General features: G+C 42.2%; 1 protein-coding gene across 7 annotated transcripts in view; it reads right to left on the bottom strand.

The window, feature by feature from the left end:
* LOC106577067 (protein bicaudal C homolog 1) overlaps positions 1-15,791 on the bottom strand; it is an 82,326-nt gene extending 66,535 nt beyond the window's left edge. For 6 of the 7 annotated variants that reach the window (XM_014154784.3, XM_082964810.1, XM_082964811.1 and 3 more), the window contains exon 1: positions 15,358-15,790. In XM_014154784.3, the coding sequence (XP_014010259.1) occupies positions 15,358-15,550 (193 nt within the window). In that variant the 5' untranslated portion in view covers positions 15,551-15,790. Of the gene's footprint in view, positions 1-15,357 lie in introns of all 7 variants that reach the window. The other variant, XM_082964812.1, reaches the window with a different exon arrangement.
* Between the last annotated feature and the right edge of the window lie 4,138 nt (positions 15,792-19,929).

Below are 19,929 nucleotides of genomic sequence, written 5' to 3'. Positions count from 1 at the left end.
CCCAGTTCAATTTGCTTACCGCCCCAATAGGTCCACAGACAATGCAATCGCCATCACACTGCCCAATCCCATCTGGACAAGAGGAATACCTATGCAAGAATGTTGTTCATTGACTATACATCAGCATTCAACACCATAGTACCCTCCAAACTCATCATTAAGCTCTTGACCCCGCCCTGTGCATCTGGGTCCTGGTCTTCCTGACGGGCCACCCCCTATAGTCCACAATCAGCTCCTTTGTCTTGCTCACATTGAGGGAGAGGTTGATGTCCTGGCACCTCACTGCCAGGTCTCTGACCTGACCTCCTCCCTGTAGGCTGTCTCATCGTCATCGATCGTGTTCTCTGCAAACTTAATGATGGTGTTGGAGTCGTGCGTGGCCACACAGTAGTGGGTGAACAGGGAGTACAGGAGGGGACTGAGCACGCAACCCAGAGGGGCGCCTGTGTTGAGGGTCAGCGTGGTGGATGTGCTGTTGCCTACCCTCACCACATGGGGGTGGCCCGTCAGGAAGTCCAGGATCCAGCTGCAGAGGGAGGTGTTCAATCCCAGGGTCCTTAGTGCCCTCCAAGCTCATCACTAAGCTATGGTGTTGAACAGTGAGCTGTAGTCAATGAACAGCATTCTCACGTAGGTGTTCCTTTTGTCCAGGTGGGGAAAGGCAGTGTGGACTGCAATAGAGATTGTGTCATCTGTAGATCTGATGGGGCGGTATGCGAATTGGAATGGGTCCAGGGTTTCTGGGATGATGGTGTTGATGTGAGCCATGACCAGCCTTTCCAAGCATTTCATGGCTACAGATGTGAGTGCTACGGGGCAGTAGTCATTTAGGCAGGTTACCTTGGCATTCTTGGGCACAGGGACTATGGTGGTCTGATTGAAACATGTAGGTATTGCAGACTGGGTCAGGGAGAGGTTGAACATTTCAGTGAAGACACTTGCCAGCTGGTTAGAGCATGCTCTGAGTACGTGTCCTGGTAATCCGTTTGGCCTTGTGAATGTTAACTTGTTTAAAGGTCTTACTCATATCGGCTATGGAGAGAGTTATCACACAATCGCCCAGAACAGCTGGTGCTCTCATGCATAGTTCAGTGTTGCTTGTCTCGAAGTGAGCATAGAAGGCATTTCGCTTGTCTGGTAGGCTTGCTTCACTGGGCAGCTCACGGCTTGGTTTCCCTTTGTAATCAGTGATAGTTTGCAAACTCTGCCAATACGGATGAGAGTCAGAGCCAGTGTAGTAGGATTCAATCTTAGTCCTGTATTGATGCTATGCCTGTTTAATGGTTTGTCCGAGGGTGTAGTGTGATTTCTTATAAGCGTCCGGATTAGTGTCCTGCTCCTTGAACATGGAAGCTTTAGCCTTTAGGTCATCGGGGATGTTTTCTGTAATCCATGGCTAGTGGTTGGGATATGTACTGTACTTACAGTCACTGTGGGTATGACGTCGTCGATGCACTTATTAATAAAGCCAATGTGGTATACTCCTCAATGCCATTGGATGAATCCCGGAACATATTCCAGTCTGTGCTAGCGAAAAGTTCTATAGCTTAGCATCTGCCTCATGTGACCACTTCCGTATTGAGCGGGTCACTGGTACTTCCTGTGATAAATAGACAGCTACGAAGAATATAGATGAAAACTCTCTCGGTAGATAGTGTGGTCTACGACTTTTGATGAAGTATTCTAACTCAGGCGGGCAAAACCACAAGACTTCCTTAATATTAGAGATTGCGCCACAGAACGGAGGGTAAAGGCCAATTATCCACTCAGCGACAGTCTTGCCAGGCATATGGCTCAACGACCTCTGCAACGGCGTCTCCTCTGCATGCGAATGACCAAGATTTGGGCTGGTCCGGGATGAGCAGTATATCCTTCGCGTACGACTCATAAAAAAAAAAAAATAATAATCCTTGTCCAGTTCGAGGTGAGTAATCGCTCTTCTGATGTCTAGAACCTTATATACAAAAAAATCTAAGGATTTAGATTATGTTTTTTTGGAGCATGAAAAGTGAGGAAAACCAAAGGCACCATCTAAATCTCTAAATCACTATGCCTGGCGAGACAAATCCTGGTGGGGCAGCAGTTACAGAGTGACTTAAGCACAGAGCTCTTAGGACATTAGACTCTAGAGTAGAGGTCGACCGATTAATCGGAATGGCCGATTAATTAGGGCCGATTTCAAGTTTTCATAACAATCGGTAATCTGTATTATTTCTTTACACCTTTATTTAACTAGGCAAGTCAGTTAAGAACACATTCTTATTTTCAATGACGTCCTAGGAACGATGGGTTAACTGCCTTGTTCAGGGGCAGAACGACAGATTTTTACCTTGTCAGCTCGGGGATTCAATCTTGCAACCTTACGGTTAACTCGTCCAATGCTCTAACCACCTGCTTTACATTGCACTCCACGAGGAGCCTGCCTGTTACGCAAATGCATTAAGAAGCCAAGGTAAGTTGCTAGCTAGCATTAAACTTATCTTATAAAAAACAATCAATCAATCATAATCACTAGTTAACTACACATGGTTGGTGATATTACTAGTTTATCTAGCCTGTCCTGCGTTGTATATAATCGGTGCGCATTCGCGAAAAAGGACTGTCATTGCTCCAACGTGTACCTAACCATAAACATCAATGTCTTTCTTAAAATCAATACACAAGTATATATTTTTAAACCTGCATATTTAGTTAATATTGCCTGCTAACATGAATTTCTTTTAACTAGGGAAATGTGTCACCTCTTGCAACAGAGTCAGGGTATATGCAGCAGTTTGGGCCACCTGGCTCCTTGAGAACTGTGTGAAGACTATTTCTTCCTAACAGAGACAGCCAACCAAACGGGGGATGATTTAACAAAAGCGCATTTGCGAAAAAAGCACAATCGTGGCACGACTGTACCTAACCATAAACATCAATGCCTTTCTTAAAATCAATACACAGAAGTATATATTTTTAAACCTGCATATTTAGCTAAAAGAAATCCAGGTTAGCAGGCATTATTAACCAGGTGAAATTGTGTCACTTCTCTTGCGTTCATTGCACGCAGAGTCAGGGTATATGCAACAGTTTGGGCCGCCTGGCACGTTGCGAACTAATTTGCCAAAATTGTACATAATTATGACATAACATTGAAGGTTGTGCAATGTAGCAGGAATATTTAGACTTAGGGATGCCACCCGTTAGATAAAATACGGAATGGTTCCATATTTCACTGAAAGAATAAACGTTTTGTTTTCGAGATGATAGTTTCCGGATTTGACCATATTAATGACCTAAGGCTCGTATTTCTGTGTGTTTATTATATTATAATTAAGTCTATGATTTGATATTTGATAGAGCAGTCTGACTGAGCGGTGGTAGGCACCAGCAGGCTTGTAAGCATTCATTCAAACAGCACTTTCGTGCGTTTTGCCAGCAGCTCTTTGCAATGTTTCAAGCATTGCGCTGTTTATGACTTCAAGGCTATCAACTCCCAAGATTAGGCTGGTGTAACTGATATGAAATGGCTAGCTAGTTAGCGGGGTGCACGCTAATAGCGTTTCAAACGTCACTCGCTCTGAGACTTGGAGTAGTTGTTCCCCTTGCTCTGCATGGGTAATGCTGCTTCGAGGGTGGCTGTTGTCGATGTGTTCCTGGTTCGTGCCCAGGTAGGAGCGAGGAGAGGGACGGAAGCTATACTGTTACACTGGCAATACTAAAGTGCCTATAAAGACATCCAATAGTCAAAGGTATATGAAATACAAATCGTATAGAGAGAAATAGTCCTATAATTCCTATAATAACTACAACCTAAAACTTCTTACCTGGGAATATTGTAGACTCATGTTAAAAGGAACCACCAGCTTTCATATGTTCTCATGTTCTGAGCAAGGAACTTAAACGTTAGCTTTCTTACATGGCACATATTGCACTTTTACTTTCTTCTCCAACACTTTGTTTTTGCATTATTTAAACCAAATTGAACATGTTTCATTATTTATTTGAGGCTAAATTGATTTTATTGATGTATTATATTAAGTTAAAATAAGTGTTCATTCAGTACTATTGTAATTGTCATTATTACAAAAAAAAAAAAAAAAAATCAGTATCGGCTTTTTTTTGGTCCTCCAATAATCGGTATCAGCGTTGAAAAATCATAATCGGTCGACCTCTACTCTAGAGCAAGGCTTTGGTACTCACAGTATGTTTATGGACATTAGAACTAAAGCAAAACACATTAAACTATCTTTTCTCTGACACAAACAGGAAAATATACTCTGACCAGTAATCACTGGTTTAAAACGGTAACCAGTAATCACTGGTTTAAAACGAGAAAAGAGAAGGACCGTTGTAAATTAATACAAGATAAATGCTTATGGTGGTTAAATTACCAACAGACAATATATCACAGAGACAAGGAAATCACTGTCAGCATATAAAAACCGAGGTGGGACTGCCTAAGGCTGTAGCCAAATTGTTTTTGTTTTGAACCGCTGTCCAAATTTCAGGTTTCCAAAATGTCTGTCCAAACTCTCTTGCATGTACTTGTGAAAGTTAGCTGGCTTTAAGTCCTTAGACCAGCTGTGTGAAATAGCCCCTTAGGACATGTCTGAATGAACTACTAACCACTCCCAGAAAGAATGGAGTGGAATATAGCGAGAGCAGGATGTTCTTACCATGTTTCTCCACCCACCAGATGCTCTCAAGCAGAACACTATGAGCGTCAGCACCTCTCAGCTGATTCAACATGGAAATGACAGTACACACGGGAGAGTCTTTAAAAAAAAAAAAACACACACACACCATCTGCATGCATGCCCAAACCGCGCACGCACCACTTGAGTTATTGCTTAAGACAAGTTTGGTGAAATCATTCACCATTTAGAACTGTGCTGCACGCAATACTATGCCTCTTGAATCTTGCCATCCCCATCAATCTCTCTGAGAAATGGTACGACAGTGGGTGGCAAAAAAGGTTTAAGATTGATCTAGCTCTATAAGAGAGGACCACTGGAATGTTTAGACGATAAACAGAAGGATGTGTTTAACACTAACGATTTCTGCCAAAAACATTATTTTTCATTGACAAGCATGTTTAAATAAATCAACTCTAAATGAGCAGGATGAAAGCTGTGATGTTTCCATCCAGTATATCACCTTTCAACAGACAAGTTGCTGGCAGCACTTGAGAAAACAGATACGGACAGAGCACTATTGAGTCTTCCTCTATGTGGTCCTCTGGCAAACCATCACACAGGTTAGCATCCATTCACTAAACTTCAGTTCCTGAGTAGCTCTCGACTCCCGCACTATCCACACAATCGTATCTAAACCAGTAAGGACGGAAGGACCCAGGAAGTAGTAGCTACAGCCAGACAAGTTGTCAACAACCTCCGGTCACTGCTGCTGGCCAAATGTTGGAGAGACTCAGAGTATAACCATTACATCCATGGCCATGCCAATTTCTTTTAAGCCCTCCATATTTGTTATTTCGTCTGCTTTTGTGGGACCTCTTAAATTCGTAATCACTTATGCACTTTGTAAGAAAGGCAACAGCTGTTAGAAAGGCAACAGCTCAAACAACCCTTATTCTTGTGTTCCTGTCCAGAACACAGTCTGATGTCGTCTCCGAAAGACTTCTTTCACAGGAGAAAAAGGCATGTGCAGTTGCCAGGCAACTGTGAAATAATAAATGAATAAACAAACTCCCAGATGTGTAATGTTGCAGTGGAGTTGACAGACTGCCAGTACTGGGCCCGTATTCACAAAGCGCCTCAGGGTAGGAATGCTAATCTAGGATCTGTCCATACCATCTTACTCATTATGATCTAAAAGGCAAAACTGATCCTAGATCAGCACTCCTACTCTGAGATGCTTTGTGGATACGGGCCCTAGAAAATAAAATATGATACAGAAAGCTTACACAACTCACAATCCATAAAACACTAGACAGTTTAAGACATACCACATTAACAGTTAAGTATAAAACACACTTAACAAATTGGTCCTTTTTCTAACTAAAAATCCAAGTCAAATAACAAACAAATAGGAGACCCAGACAAACTAATTTATCATCACTGAGTCATCCTGTCGGTTTACTTGCTAAGTAGACGCATTAGAATGAGGTGCAGGAATGATGCTTTATCACATTCTGGGTGTCTACCCATCTCCCCCCATTGGTGAATTGTGGGTGAGTTGTTGCAAACTTGCCAGAAACATTTCACAACCTAAGCATTCCCCTTGTACCTGGTATGTAGCGTAAGAACCTACTCCAGAGGGGCTGGAGAAGTCTGTTTCACTAAAACAGACGGAGCCATAGTACCCTAAACACAGCTAATAGCCTACAGTAGAATTCATATACCAAATTCACTCACATAAATAACCATCTTTCATCTACACGTATTTTGTTTTGTTATCTGAATGCGTAGGAATTCATTCCTTGATGACTTTGACGAACGGCATCCACAGTCCACACTGACACATCCAAATCAACAAAGTAACTCAATTAGGGCCTTTTTGAAATGACCACCGTCAAGCCCTCTCCATCAAACTAAACATAACGTTTCTGTTCCCTTTCTTTCCTTTTTCCTTTATCCCATTGAAGAAAATTCTAGCAACAGCCAGGACCAGGTCCACCAACCAAGAGCAGTCTCTCCAATCAGGGCATGTGGAGAAAAAGCAGGTTGTACTAAATGTTGAATGAAGAGAAAGAACAACTAACCACGAACCGAGGTCCTCTTAAGATAAACACAACACTCAAAGGGGAGAGAGTGGTAGTTCAAAAAAGTACAATTATAGCAGCCGCAAACCAGCCAGAATGTAAATCTGCACTTTAAAGGTGCAGAAGAAAAAGAGCTCTAGGTGAGGTAAAAAAAGAAAGGTATTAATTTCACAGTTTCAGAAGCAGAGAAACGGGTCAGAGAGCTTGAGTCAAGTCGGACCGTTGAAATATGATTCCAGGTTTTATTTTCGAGTAATGAAATGCAGGTTTTACCACAAGAAAAGACCTCAATTATATTAGAGCTCCTGAACACTTCATCATGCTTGGGATGAAGGAATTCAACGTGTAAGCAAGGTTGAATATAATTGTTAAATTGTATCAGCATGTTCCAGAAAAGGTTGGAAGAGAGGGGAGCTACAGTATACAGAGAGGGGAGCTACAGGATACAGAGAGGAGAGCTACAGGATACAGAGAGGAGAGCTACAGGATACAGAGAGGGGAGCTACAGGATACAGAGAGGGGAGCTACAGGATACAGAGAGGGGAGCTACAGGATACAGAGAGGGGAGCTACAGGATACAGAGGGGAGAGCTACAGGATACAGAGAGGAGAGCTACAGGATACAGAGAGGGGAGCTACAGGATACAGAGAGGGGAGCTACAGGATACAGAGAGGGGAGCTACAGGATACAGAGAGGAGAGCTACAGGATACAGAGAGGAGAGCTACAGGATACAGAGAGGAGAGCTACAGGATACAGAGAGGAGAGCTACAGGATACAGAGAGGGGAGCTACAGGATACAGAGAGGCGAGCTACAGGATACAGAGAGGAGAGCTACAGGATACAGAGAGGAGAGCTACAGGATACAGAGAGGAGAGCTACAGGATACAGAGAGGGGAGCTACAGGATACAGAGAGGAGAGCTACAGGATACAGAGAGGGGAGCTACAGGATACAGAGAGGAGAGCTACAGGATACAGAGAGGAGAGCTACAGGATACAGAGAGGGGAGCTACAGGATACAGAGAGGAGAGCTACAGGATACAGAGAGGGGAGCTACAGGATACAGAGAGGAGAGCTACAGGATACAGAGAGGAGAGCTACAGGATACAGAGAGGGGAGCTACAGGATACAGAGAGGAGGATACAGAGAGGAGAGCTACAGGATACAGAGAGGAGAGCTACAGGATACAGAGAGGGGAGCTACAGGATACAGAGAGGAGAGCTACAGGATACAGAGAGGAGAGCTACAGGATACAGAGAGGAGAGCTACAGGATACAGAGAGGGGAGCTACAGGATACAGAGAGGGGAGCTACAGGATACAGAGAGGGGAGCTACAGGATACAGAGAGGAGAGCTACAGGATACAGAGAGGGGAGCTACAGGATACAGAGAGGGGAGCTACAGGATACAGAGAGGAGAGCTACAGGATACAGAGAGGGGAGCTACAGGATACAGAGAGGAGAGCTACAGGATACAGAGAGGGGAGCTACAGGATACAGAGAGGAGAGCTACAGGATACAGAGAGGGGAGCTACAGTATACAAAAGGCACAAACACTTTATCACATACTGTTTTGGCATAATGTCTGCTTGCCATGATGTTGAGGAGCAGAGTACAGAGAGATGTTAAAGCTCCAATAGAAAAAACATTTGAGTAACATTCTACCAAAGTATTTTCAGGTTTACACCACATACTTGACATACTTTGAGCTCCCCCATGATGAGTCCCTGTAATGTCCTCAGTAAACACCACTTAAAACAGCCCATTAGTTTAAAAGTATGACTATGGACTGTGGATATGAACCCTTTCAAGGTCTAACAATACGTGGTTCTGGAGGTTGAAACAGTCCTGTGTTCTCCTACAGTAGAGAGTGGTGCCTGCAGCACATTCCCCCACACAACACTCACTTCCTGTCTGGAGCTCTTACTCAGCACCCAGGAGGAAGACGAGGATGGGGGCCTATACCCACACACTATTTCAGGACAGAATGTGGACGTGCCGCAGAGAGAAGACCCTTTTTCTGCTTTTCGACCCATTTTGTGAGTCTGCTTCTTTCCATACAGGATCAGTTTTACATTGCCTTCAATGTACTCAGTTCCATCCCTACTGGGGGACAGAGTGTATAATGTGGCAAGGCATAGCCTACTTGGTGACATTGTACGGTTAGCTAATGCCGTTTGTTTAGGATGCATGAGAATACTGAAGTAAACCTGCAGACTACAAGGTAGCTGCAAAACTGCACGTTTACTATTTGTTTTCGAGGAGCGCTTTTACACCTCAAGGCCAAGATACAGCTACCCAATAACTGTCTGGTAGAGGGTTATGGGAGGGAAACAAAATGTTAGAATCAAGAAAATTATTAATTTAATTAGGGGGGAGTGTAGTTAGTCAGCTAGCATATAGTCTGTATACTGTAGGCCACCAGAAGTCTGTACAAAGATTTCACTTAACTTCAAATTAGCAATAAAATGTTGTTAGGAAAACAGTAACCCCAATAAACAAAGGCCAATTGAGTCTCCAAATCACATGCCAAATACACATCTGTTTACCTTGCTTGTAACTATGGAAACTACACATACATGGACATATTCACACACATTTGATTTGGAATATATGACTAAGAGGAAATGTTTTCCCACACTTTAGTGAATAAAACAACTCATTCTTATGAGATTGGTAGTTTATGTGACCAGAGAACCATAAAGAAGTTTACACTACATTCAAGTTTTCCTCCTGCACCAACAACACACAAGAACTTGAGGTATGCAGACAGTTACTGAGAGATTTTTGCAACCATTTACAGACTTAAAATCATTAACTGACTTAAAACTGGTCATCCATTGACTGCCAATTCAAGACATTTCAATTTGACCATGTCATTTAATTTAGAAGTAGGGCACCAAAACAAATTGTGATAATCTGCAACGGAGGCACTGCACGTGGGGTTTGTATTACCATTTCTATTCAGCTCATTATGTCCATATTGCTCCAGAAAGGAACTGTGCCAAACAAAGTGAGTGTTAGTGGATATAGCCTTCTAATGTGGTGATGTACGGTGTAGTCATCATGATGTTTCTAATGTACCAACTGTGTTTCTCTCAGACAAGAACCCTTTTCTCCTCCAACTTCAAATCTTACACACTTTCTTCAGCTCAAAGCCTCTGAAACAAACAGCAGGGGAAACAGACAAAACAGAGGACACTATAAAAACGATTGTATCCTCAGCCCCACTTACACTACACGTCATAGGAGATGATGTGTCTGATAGTAAAAACAGACCTTTGACCGATAGAGCAGATCTGTGTGAGTGTTGGAGAATATTGACATACAGTTGAAGTCGGAAGTTTACATACACCTTAGTCAAATACATTTAAACTCATTTTTTCACAATTCCTGACATTTAATCCTAGTAAAAAATCCCTGTCTTAGGTCAGTTAGGATCACCACTTTATTTGAAGAATGTGAAATGTGTCACGACTCCCACCGAAGGTGGCGCCCCCTCCTGCTTGGGTGGCGCTCGGCGGTCGTCGTCACCGGCCTACTAGCTGCCACTGATTCCTTTTGTTTTCCCCCCTTTCTGTTACTGTTTGCACCTGTTCTGTGTTGGGTTGATTAGCGGGGCTATATTAGCCAGTAGGCCCGCCTGCTCTTTGTGCGGGATTGTTTCTCTGTATGTGTTGCTTGTGTACACACTGATTGTGTTTTTGTGCTAGTGCGTGGTTTTGCGCCGACTGTGTTTGTCCCCGTGTTTGGGGCACTTTGTTTTGTGTGCGCTCTGATCGCTGTTTGGGGTGGCTTCTGTTTTCGCCGTTGGGCTCATTAAAAGCCATTACCCTGTATCGCTGCTTCCTGCGTTTGATTCCTCACCTACCATGCCCAAGTCTTACAAAATGCCAGAATAATAATTTATTTCAGCTTTTATTTCTTTCATCACATTCCCAGTGGGTCAAAAGTTTACATCCACACAACTAGTATTTGGTAGAATTGCCTTTAAATTGTTTAACTTGGGTCAAACGTTTCGGGTAGCCTTCCACAAGCTTCCCACAATAAGTTGGGTGAATTTTGGCCCATTCCTCCTGACAGAGCTGGTGTAACTGAGTCAGGTTTGTAGGCCTACATGCTCGCACACGCTTTTTCAGTTCTGCCGACAAATTTTCTATAGGATTGAGGTCAGGGCTTTGTGATGGTCACTCCAATACCTTGACTTGTTGTCCTTATGCCATTTTGCCGCAACTTTGGAAGTATGCTTGGGATCATTGTCCATTTGGAAGACCCATTTGCGACCAAGCTTTAACTTCAATTGTCTTGAGATGTTGCTTCAAAAAATCCACATAATTTTCCTCCCTCATGATGCCATCTATTTTGTGAAGTGCACCAGTCCCTCCTGCAGCAAAGCACCCCCACAACATGATGCTGCCACCCCCGTGCTTCACGGTTGGGATGGTGTTCCTCGGCTTGCAAGCATCCCCCTTTTTCCTCCCAACATAACGATGGTCATTATGACCAAACAGTTCTATTTTTGTATCATTAGACCAGAGGACATTTCTTCAAAAAGTACAATCTTTGTCCCCATGGGCAGTTGCAAACCGTAGCCTGGCTTTTTTATAGCGGTTTTGTAGCAATGGCTTCTTCCTTGCTGAGCGGCCTTTCAGGTTATGTCAATATAGGACTCGTTTTACTGTGGATATAGATACTTTTGTACCCGTTTCCTCCAGCATCTTCACAAGGTCCTTTGCTGTTGTTCTGGGATTGATTTGCACTTTTCGCAGAAAAGTACATTCATCTCTAGGAGACAGAACGCATCTCCTTCCTGAGCGGTATGATGGCTGCGTGGTCCCATGGTGTTTATACTTGCGTACTATTGTTTGTACAGATGAACGTGGTACCTTCAGGCGTTGGGAATTGCTCCCAAGGATGAACCAGACTTGTGGAGGTCTACAAAAATAATTCTGAGGTCTTAGCTGATTTCTTTTGATTTTCCCATGATGTCAAGCAAAGAGACACTGAGATTGAAGGTAGGCCTTGATATAGATCCACAGGTACACCTCCAATTGACTCAAATTATGTCTATTAGCCTATCAGAAGCTTCTAAAGCCATGACATAATTTTCTGGAATTTTCCAAGCTGTTTAAAGGCACAGTCAACTTTCTGTATGTAAACTTCTGACCCACTAGAATTGTGATACAGTGAATTATAAGTGAAATAATCTGTCTGTAAACAATTGTTGGAAAAATGACTTGTGTCATGCACAAAGTAGATGTCCTACCCGACTTGCCAAAACTATAGTTTGTTAACAAGAAATTTGTGCTTGATGACTACAACCTAAGTGTATGTAAACTTCCGACTTCAACTGTGCATGGGAAATAGATGCTCATCTGTCATACTGTATATTTCAACACCATCCGGATACTGGCTTAATGGATTTTATAGGGAGGCTTGGAAAGAAGTCACACTGCAATGCAAGCCAAGAGGAGGCCTACATTTGGCTATTGAGATAGGACGATTCATTACTTCACTAAATAAAAGCTTACACACATTCCTAACAGGTGTTTTTTCACTCTAAATTAAGTCTTCCAAAACTTCTCCTCAATAGTGGAAGTTGAGATGGGAGGAAATGTTATTTGAAGCACCTTTTAACATTAGCAAGGCTTTATGTAGGACCTTTCCCTTTTGCATAATGCAGGTTACACAAGTTTCCAAGCAAGGGAGGCCAGAGATACCGTCACAGCTGATAAAACCTGGAGTGAAAATATACTGAAGTTCCCACACAATGATTTAACTATCGGCCAAACTCTGGGCTGTGTCCACTTCAGGACACCGAGTCCCACATCAACAAAGCCCTCTCCTCCAATGAAAACAGATTTTACAACGCTGACGGTAACACGCAATGACCAATCAAAGCATCCTAAACAGGCTTGGAGTTAAATATACGGTATATTGGTTAATTATGCATTAAAAAAAACAACCACACAAGGATGCTCTTACTACTGATGAAGACTGAATGTCTTAAAAAAATGTCTGCAAGCCCTATGATATGGATAGAGTACATCCTTCAACTCCAGAATAGAGAAAGTCGATTTTTTTTTTTTAAGTCTAATGCTGTTTCATGGTTGAGGTTGCACGATCACTCACCACTGGGAGAATCTTCCAATTCGCTTATTCATCCCCCCTCTGCTCCCTTATAACTATTCGCCAGGTCATTGCTGTAAATGAGAATGTGTTCTCAGGCAACCTACCTGGTAAAATAAGGGTTCAATTAAATTAAATCTCAATTGGATTTCCTTAATTCCTCATGTCATATACTCCCTCCTCTCCACACATCCTTTTGAAAAAGGTCAAAGGTAAATCGAGGAGGCGAAGAAAGGAAATGTGGAAATAAATGCGCTTGTATGAAATTGGACTATCCTTCTCCACTAGAATGTCATTAGGCTAATGACGTTTAAAGAACTGGAATCTCCAGGTACCTGTGTAAAGTGATATAAAATGTTGAGCTAGTTGAGCTAGACATTTTATAGATCAAATGATAAGAAACGGATCCTTTTTTTAAATGTGTGTGCATTTCTCATCCGAGAAAACAAGTTGTTTCAAAGGGGGTGTGGGGGATTTCAAAACTCTTCCGTGGTAGGATACACCTGAGCATCTTCCCCCTGAAGAGGCAATTGAGGGAGAGGAGCAAACTCCTCCATTCCTCTATTAACGAATTGACACTCTCCTTCATAGCCACCACTTATCGGTTTACCGGGTCACGGAGGACGGAGGACTCGAGGAGATCACAGACTTTTGCCCAATTGAGAAAGGCCAACGACTGACCACAGACGAAACAAATAGTAATATTCGCTTCATGTCACGGGCTGAATGTTAACATGGCGAAATCCTGCCATGATCATAGAAACCACTAGAAAACAACATGTTAAAGAGATGGTCTCTGCCACACACGCGCAGGCACACACACACAGTATGTCCAGGAGACTTCAGTTTACGGACGGCCTCTGGTTAAGTTGTTTTCCTGGAAAAGGAAGGGATGACATGGAGCTTTAAGGACTGCAGAGTAGCACAGCAGCAACAGGACCACAACCATGAGGAGCTGGACGTGTGGGTGAAAGAGAGAGAAAGACAGACAGAAAACCTAGAACAGTTTTTTCTTCAACTTCAAAACACAGAACTACAGAGCAGGTTTGATAAATGTGCTCCAATTAAACAGGCATTTTTATAATAATGTCCACCCACACAGATCTGGATTATCTTGGGCATACACGGAGGAGAAGTTTGGAACAACATTCATCGGAGGTTAACTCATTATAATCAAAAGAGTACTGTAATGAAAGAAAAGATTATCAAGGGAAAGTAGATCAATCAGTGTCCCACTGAGTAGATATCCAACAGGATGAGAAAGAAGCATCAAGACAGACAAAGACATGGGTTGTCTCGTGTCAAGCTGAATAGGAAACCCCTTGTTTTGCATGATATCTCAGCTTCCATGGGTTGTTTTCATTGGGTTTATTATCTCCTGTTGTTAATGTTCCCTTTATGGCCTTGTTAGGCTGTTTCTCCAGCTGATGGCAACTCACGGTCTTCCTGTGGGATTGATAAAGAGTCTTCAGTTACATAACGCTGGTTTCTTCTTCTACAGGATGCGTTTTGCAATAACTGATGAGGATCTCACCCTTTACATTCCAAGGGACTTATGTCAGTCGTTTATCTGTTCACGGACATGACGGTGACAGAGATTGTGCTGTAGTAGCTACGAATGGGAATACAACTTTATCACCATCTGGAAAACAGTGGATGCAAATACGCTTTGTATCTCAGACAGATCATTGACTATAGGTTTGTACAGTACTGCACATACAGACTACATGAGATATTGACAAAATATTATTCATAAAACACTTTTAATTTGGTTAAATAACCATAAACAACGTGGGCTTTTGCATCGTTATAGGTTACCAATGACCAGGAAATAGTTTGGTTTCATCGATAGAAGTGTTTTCAGCTATTGAGGTATCAGAACGTAAAACTTCAGTGATGACCATAACACGTGCTCATAGCGACTCCTATTGGTCGAGTCGTGTTCATGCTTCTCAACTGCTGACCATAGCACAAACATTATAGATGTATGTGAGGTGACCTGACCGAGACTTCAGTCAGAATTGAATGACTAGTTTTGCATAAACAATTGTACAGTGTCTAACGTTTGTTTTAATGAATGTAATATTGAGGCAACTTTCTACAGAAGACTATGCCCATCCTAGAAAAAAATACATGACATTGATTACATCTCAATGCCAAACGAGCAGAGGGAACCACAATGTGTCATTTGCTTTCGGTGATCAAAAGAAACTACAAAGAAATGTTTCAAATTATGGCCAAAATTCTTTGAACCGGACAGTCTCTGAAGACATCAAAAACAAGTAAACGAGCGACAAAGTAACATCAGGCCTACACATTCCCGGACAAGGCAGACACGAAATAGGGCCAAAGAATGTTAATGGGAAAAAAACAGCAAATACTATATGAAGGGGGAAATTTTGTTTTTGGAAGCATACAGTTGGCATAGTTCCCATTCCCATAACAAAGGAATGTTTTAAAATGTAGTCAAAGTTTTAAAATGTAGCAACACAGAGCACCATATATCTGTATTTTTTCTTTAGGCCTACCTAATAACATGATTTCCAGTTTCTTGCGGTCCACTCGAAATCTCTCCTCCGTCCACTCCGGGTCTGGTAAGGCTTGGGGTCCGCTCAAGTCATCCTCGGAGCCGGGGACCGGGGAGTCAGTACTGCGCTCGCTGTTCGAGCCCTGGTCGGACTGTTGCAAGTATCCGCTCAAAGAGTCGCACTGGGCAGCCATTGCGCTGCGCAGAAACGTTTCCAGTGGCCACTGCGTTTCGAACTAATTGTAAACTACCAAGTTGTGGATTGTAAAAGCTACTTCCCTACATTTATCACTTCGAAATTGTGTTCAGACTCATTGTTGCGCAGTGACTTATTCCTCTACCGTTTCCTCGAGCCCCCTCTGATGTCCCCATAGAGTACCGCTCTAAAAATAGTCTGATCCACAGTTTATTTTCTGAGTCTAGAGCACAAGTAAAAGTTTCACGTGTCAGGCACAACTCGAAGACGTGGGACTCCTCCCAATGTAGTTTATTGCATTCCTTCCCATCATTTGCCCAAATGAACCCTTTTCAGATCATCATTATTGACTATCATGTATGAACAGCATAGGCAGTGGTGGAAAAAGTACCAAATTGTCATACTTGAGTAAAGGTAATGATACCTTAATAGGAAATGACTCAAGTAAAAGTGAAAGTCAGCCAGTAAAATACTACTTGAGTAAAAGTCTAAAGTATTTGGTTTAAAAAATATACTTAACATTTCTTATATTAACCAAACGGCACAATTTCTTTTTTTTTATTCATGGATATCCAGGGGCACACCAACAAATAGTTTTTTTTCGCTCATCAATCTACACACAATATCCCATAATGACAAAGCAAAAATAGTTTTAGATTTGTTTTCTCACATTTCTTAGAAATGTAAAACGGTAATATCACATTTACATACACTACCGGTCAAAAGTTTTAGAACACCTATTCATTCAAGGGTTTTTCTTTATTTGTACTATTTTCTACATTGTAGAATAAAAGTGAAGACATCAAAACTATGAAATAACACATATGGAATCATGTAGTAAACAAAAAAGTGTTAAACAAATAAAAATATATTTGAGATTTGAGATTCCTCAAATAGCCTTGATGACAGCTTTGGACACTCTTGGCATTCTCTCAACCAGCTTCACCTGGAATGCTTTTCCAACAGTCTTGAAGGAGTTCCCACATATGCTGAGCACTTGTTGGCTGCTTTTCCTTCACTCTGCGGTCCGACTCATCCCAAACCATCTCAATTGGGTTGAGGTCGGGGGATTGTGGAGGTCAGGTCACCTCATGCAGCACTCCATCATTGTCCTTCTTGGTAAAATAGCTTTTACACAGCCTGGAGGTGTGTTGGGTCATTGTCCTGTTGAAAAACAAATGATAGTCCCACCAAGCCCAAACCAGATGGGATGGCGTATTGCTGCAGAATGCTTTGGTAGCCATGCTGGTTAAGTGTGCCTTGAATTCTAAATAAATCACAGACAGTGTCACCAGAAAAGCACCCACACCATAACACCTCCTCCTCCCTGCTTTACGGTGGGAAATACACATGCGGAGATAGTCCGTTCACCAACACCTCGTCTCACAAAGACATGGTGGTTGGAACCAAAAATCTCCCATTTGGACTCCAGACCAAAGGACAAATTTCAACTGGTCTAATGTCCATTGCTCGTGTTTCTTGGCCCAAGCTAGTCTCTTCTTCTTATTGTAGTGGTTTCTTTGCAGCAATTCGACAGTCTCCTCTGAACAGTTGATGTTGAGATGTGTCTGTTACTTGAACTCTGTGAAGCATTTATTTGGGCTGCAATTTCTGAGGCTGGTAACTCTAATGAATGTATCCTCTGCAGCAGAGGTAACTCTGGGTCTTCCATTCCTGTGGCGGTTCTTATGCGAGCCAATTTCATCATAGCGCTTGACGGTTTTTGCGATTGCATTTGAAGAAATGTTCAAAGTTATTGAAATTTTCTGTATTGACTGACCTTCATGTCTTAAAGTAATGATGGACTGTCATTTATCTTTGCTTATTTGAGCTGTTCTTGTCATAATATGGGCTTGGTCTTTTACCAAATATTCTGTATACCACCCTACCTTGTCACACAAGTGATTGACTCATCTGATTGGCTCAAATGCATTAAGAAGGAAAGAAATTCCACAATTTAACTTTTAAGAAGGCACAGCTGTTAATTGAAATGCATTCCAGGTGACTACCTCATGAAGCTGGTTGAGAGAATGCCAAGTGTGCAAAGCTGTCATCAAGGCAAAAGGTGGCTATTTGAAGAATCTCAAATATAATATATATATTTTGATTTGTTTAACACTTTTTTGGTTACTACATGATTCCATAGGTGTTATTTCATAGTTTTGATGTCTTCACTATTATTCTACATTGTAGAAAATAGTAAAAATAAAGAAAAAACCTTGAATGATTAGGTGTGTCCAAACTTTTGACCGGTACTGACCTTTTACTCAGTATTTAGTTGAAGCACCTTTGGCAGCAATTACAGTCTTGAGTCTTCTTGGGTATGATGCTACAAGCTTTGCACACCTGTATTTGGGGAGTTTCTCCCATTCTTCTCTGCAGATATTCTCAAGCTTTGTCAGGTTGGCTGGGGAGCGTCGCTGCACAGCTATTTTCAGGTCTCTCCAGAGATGTTTGATTGGTCCAGGCTCTGGCTCGGCCACTCAAGGACATTCAAATCAAATCAAATTGTATTTGTCACATATGCCAATGAAATGCATACTTACAAGCCCTTAAAAAACAATGCTTTAAGAAGTTAAGAAAAACATGTTAAGTAAAAGAAGAAAGAAAATAAAAGTAACAAATAATTAAACAGCAGCAGTAAAATAACATTAGCGAAGCTATATAAAGGGGGTACCAGTACAGAGTCAATGTGCGGGGGCACTAGTTAGTCGAGGTAATTGAGGTAATATGTACATGTAGGTAGAGTTAAAGTGACCATGCATAGATAATAAACAGAGAGTAGCAGCAGCGTAAAAGAGGACTCTGGGTAGCCCTTTGATTAGCTTTTCAGGAGTTTTATGGCTTGGGGTTAGAAGCTGTTAAGAAGCCTTTTGGACCTAGACTTGGTGCACCAGTACCGCTTGCCATGCGGTAGCAGAGAGAACAATCTATGACTAGGGTGGCTGGAGTCTTTGACATTTTTTCAGACTTATCCCGAAGCCACTCCTGCGTTGTCTTGGCTGTGTGTATAGGGTCATTGTCCTGTTGGAAGGTGAACCTTCACCCCAGTCTGAGGGCCTGAGCGCGCTGGAGCAGGTTTTCATCAAGGATCGCAATGTACTTTGCTCTGTTCAACTTTCCCTCGATCCTGACTAGTCTGCAAAACATCCCCACAGCATGCTGCTGCCACCACGCTTCACTGTAGGGATGGTGCCAGGTTTCCTCCAGACGTTACACTTGGCATTCAAGCTAAAGAGTTCAATCTTGGTTTCGTCAGACCAGAGAATCTTGTTTCTCCTGGTTTGAGTCCTTTAGGTGCCTTTTGGCAAACTCCAAGTGGGCTGTCATGTGCCTTTTACAGAGGAGTGGCTTCCATCTGGCCACTCTCCCTTAAAGGCCTGATTGGTGGAGTGCTGCAGAGATGGTTGTCCTTCTGGAAGGTTCTCCCAGTCTCCACAGAGGAACTCTGGAGCTCTGTCAGAGTGACCATTGGGTTCTTGGTCACTTCCCTGACCAAGGCCCTTCTCCCCTGATTGCTCATTTTGGCCAGGCAGCCAGCTCTAGGGAGAGTTTTGGTGGTTCCAACCTTCTTCCACTTAAGAATGATGGAAGCCACCGTGTTCTTGGGAACCTTACATTTTTTGGTACCCTTCCCCATTGATGTGCCTCGGCACAATCCTGTCTCGGAGCTCTACGGATAATTCCTTCCTGGCTCGGTGTTTGCTCTGACATGCACTGTCAACTGTGGGACCTTATGTAGACAGGTGCGTGCTGTTAAATCATGTCCAATCAGTTGAATTTACCACAGGTGGACTCCAATCACGTTGTAGAAACAGCATGCACCTGAGATCAATTTCAAGTCTCATGGCAAAGGGTCTGAATACTTATGTAAATAAGGTATGTTTTTTTATTTTTAATACATTTGCAAACATTTCTAATAACCTCTTTTCGATTTGTCATTATGGGGTATTGGGTGTAGATTGATGAGGAAAATAAATAATTTAATCCATTTTAGAATTAGGCTGTAATGTAACAAAATGCATAAAAAGTCAAGAGGTCTGAATACTTTCAAATGCACTGTAGGTAGGTTTATTTTATTAATTTGACTAGGTTTAATACATTTACTTAAGTTCATTACTATGCGTATTTTATTGATGACGCAACGATTCCATGTCACTCTATAGCACCGATGAGATACAGTAAATTAACCGTATAGTACGAGAAGGGCCAGAGGAAGCATTTGAGTTCTAAGAAAGATTGATCAAGCAATTCACATCCTGCGGAAACAATACAGTAACAAGAAAACTACACAATAGCCCAACACCACTCCACAAAAACCACTTCTGTAAGAGTTGATACACTGAGATAACTGCCTTAAATGGAGAATTTCATTTG

This window comes from Salmo salar, chromosome 18 (assembly GCF_965601325.2).
Source record: "Salmo salar chromosome 18, fSalSal1, whole genome shotgun sequence".
Taxonomy (NCBI): domain Eukaryota; kingdom Metazoa; phylum Chordata; class Actinopteri; order Salmoniformes; family Salmonidae; genus Salmo; species Salmo salar.
This window is presented reverse-complemented; position numbering and strand designations above follow the sequence as displayed.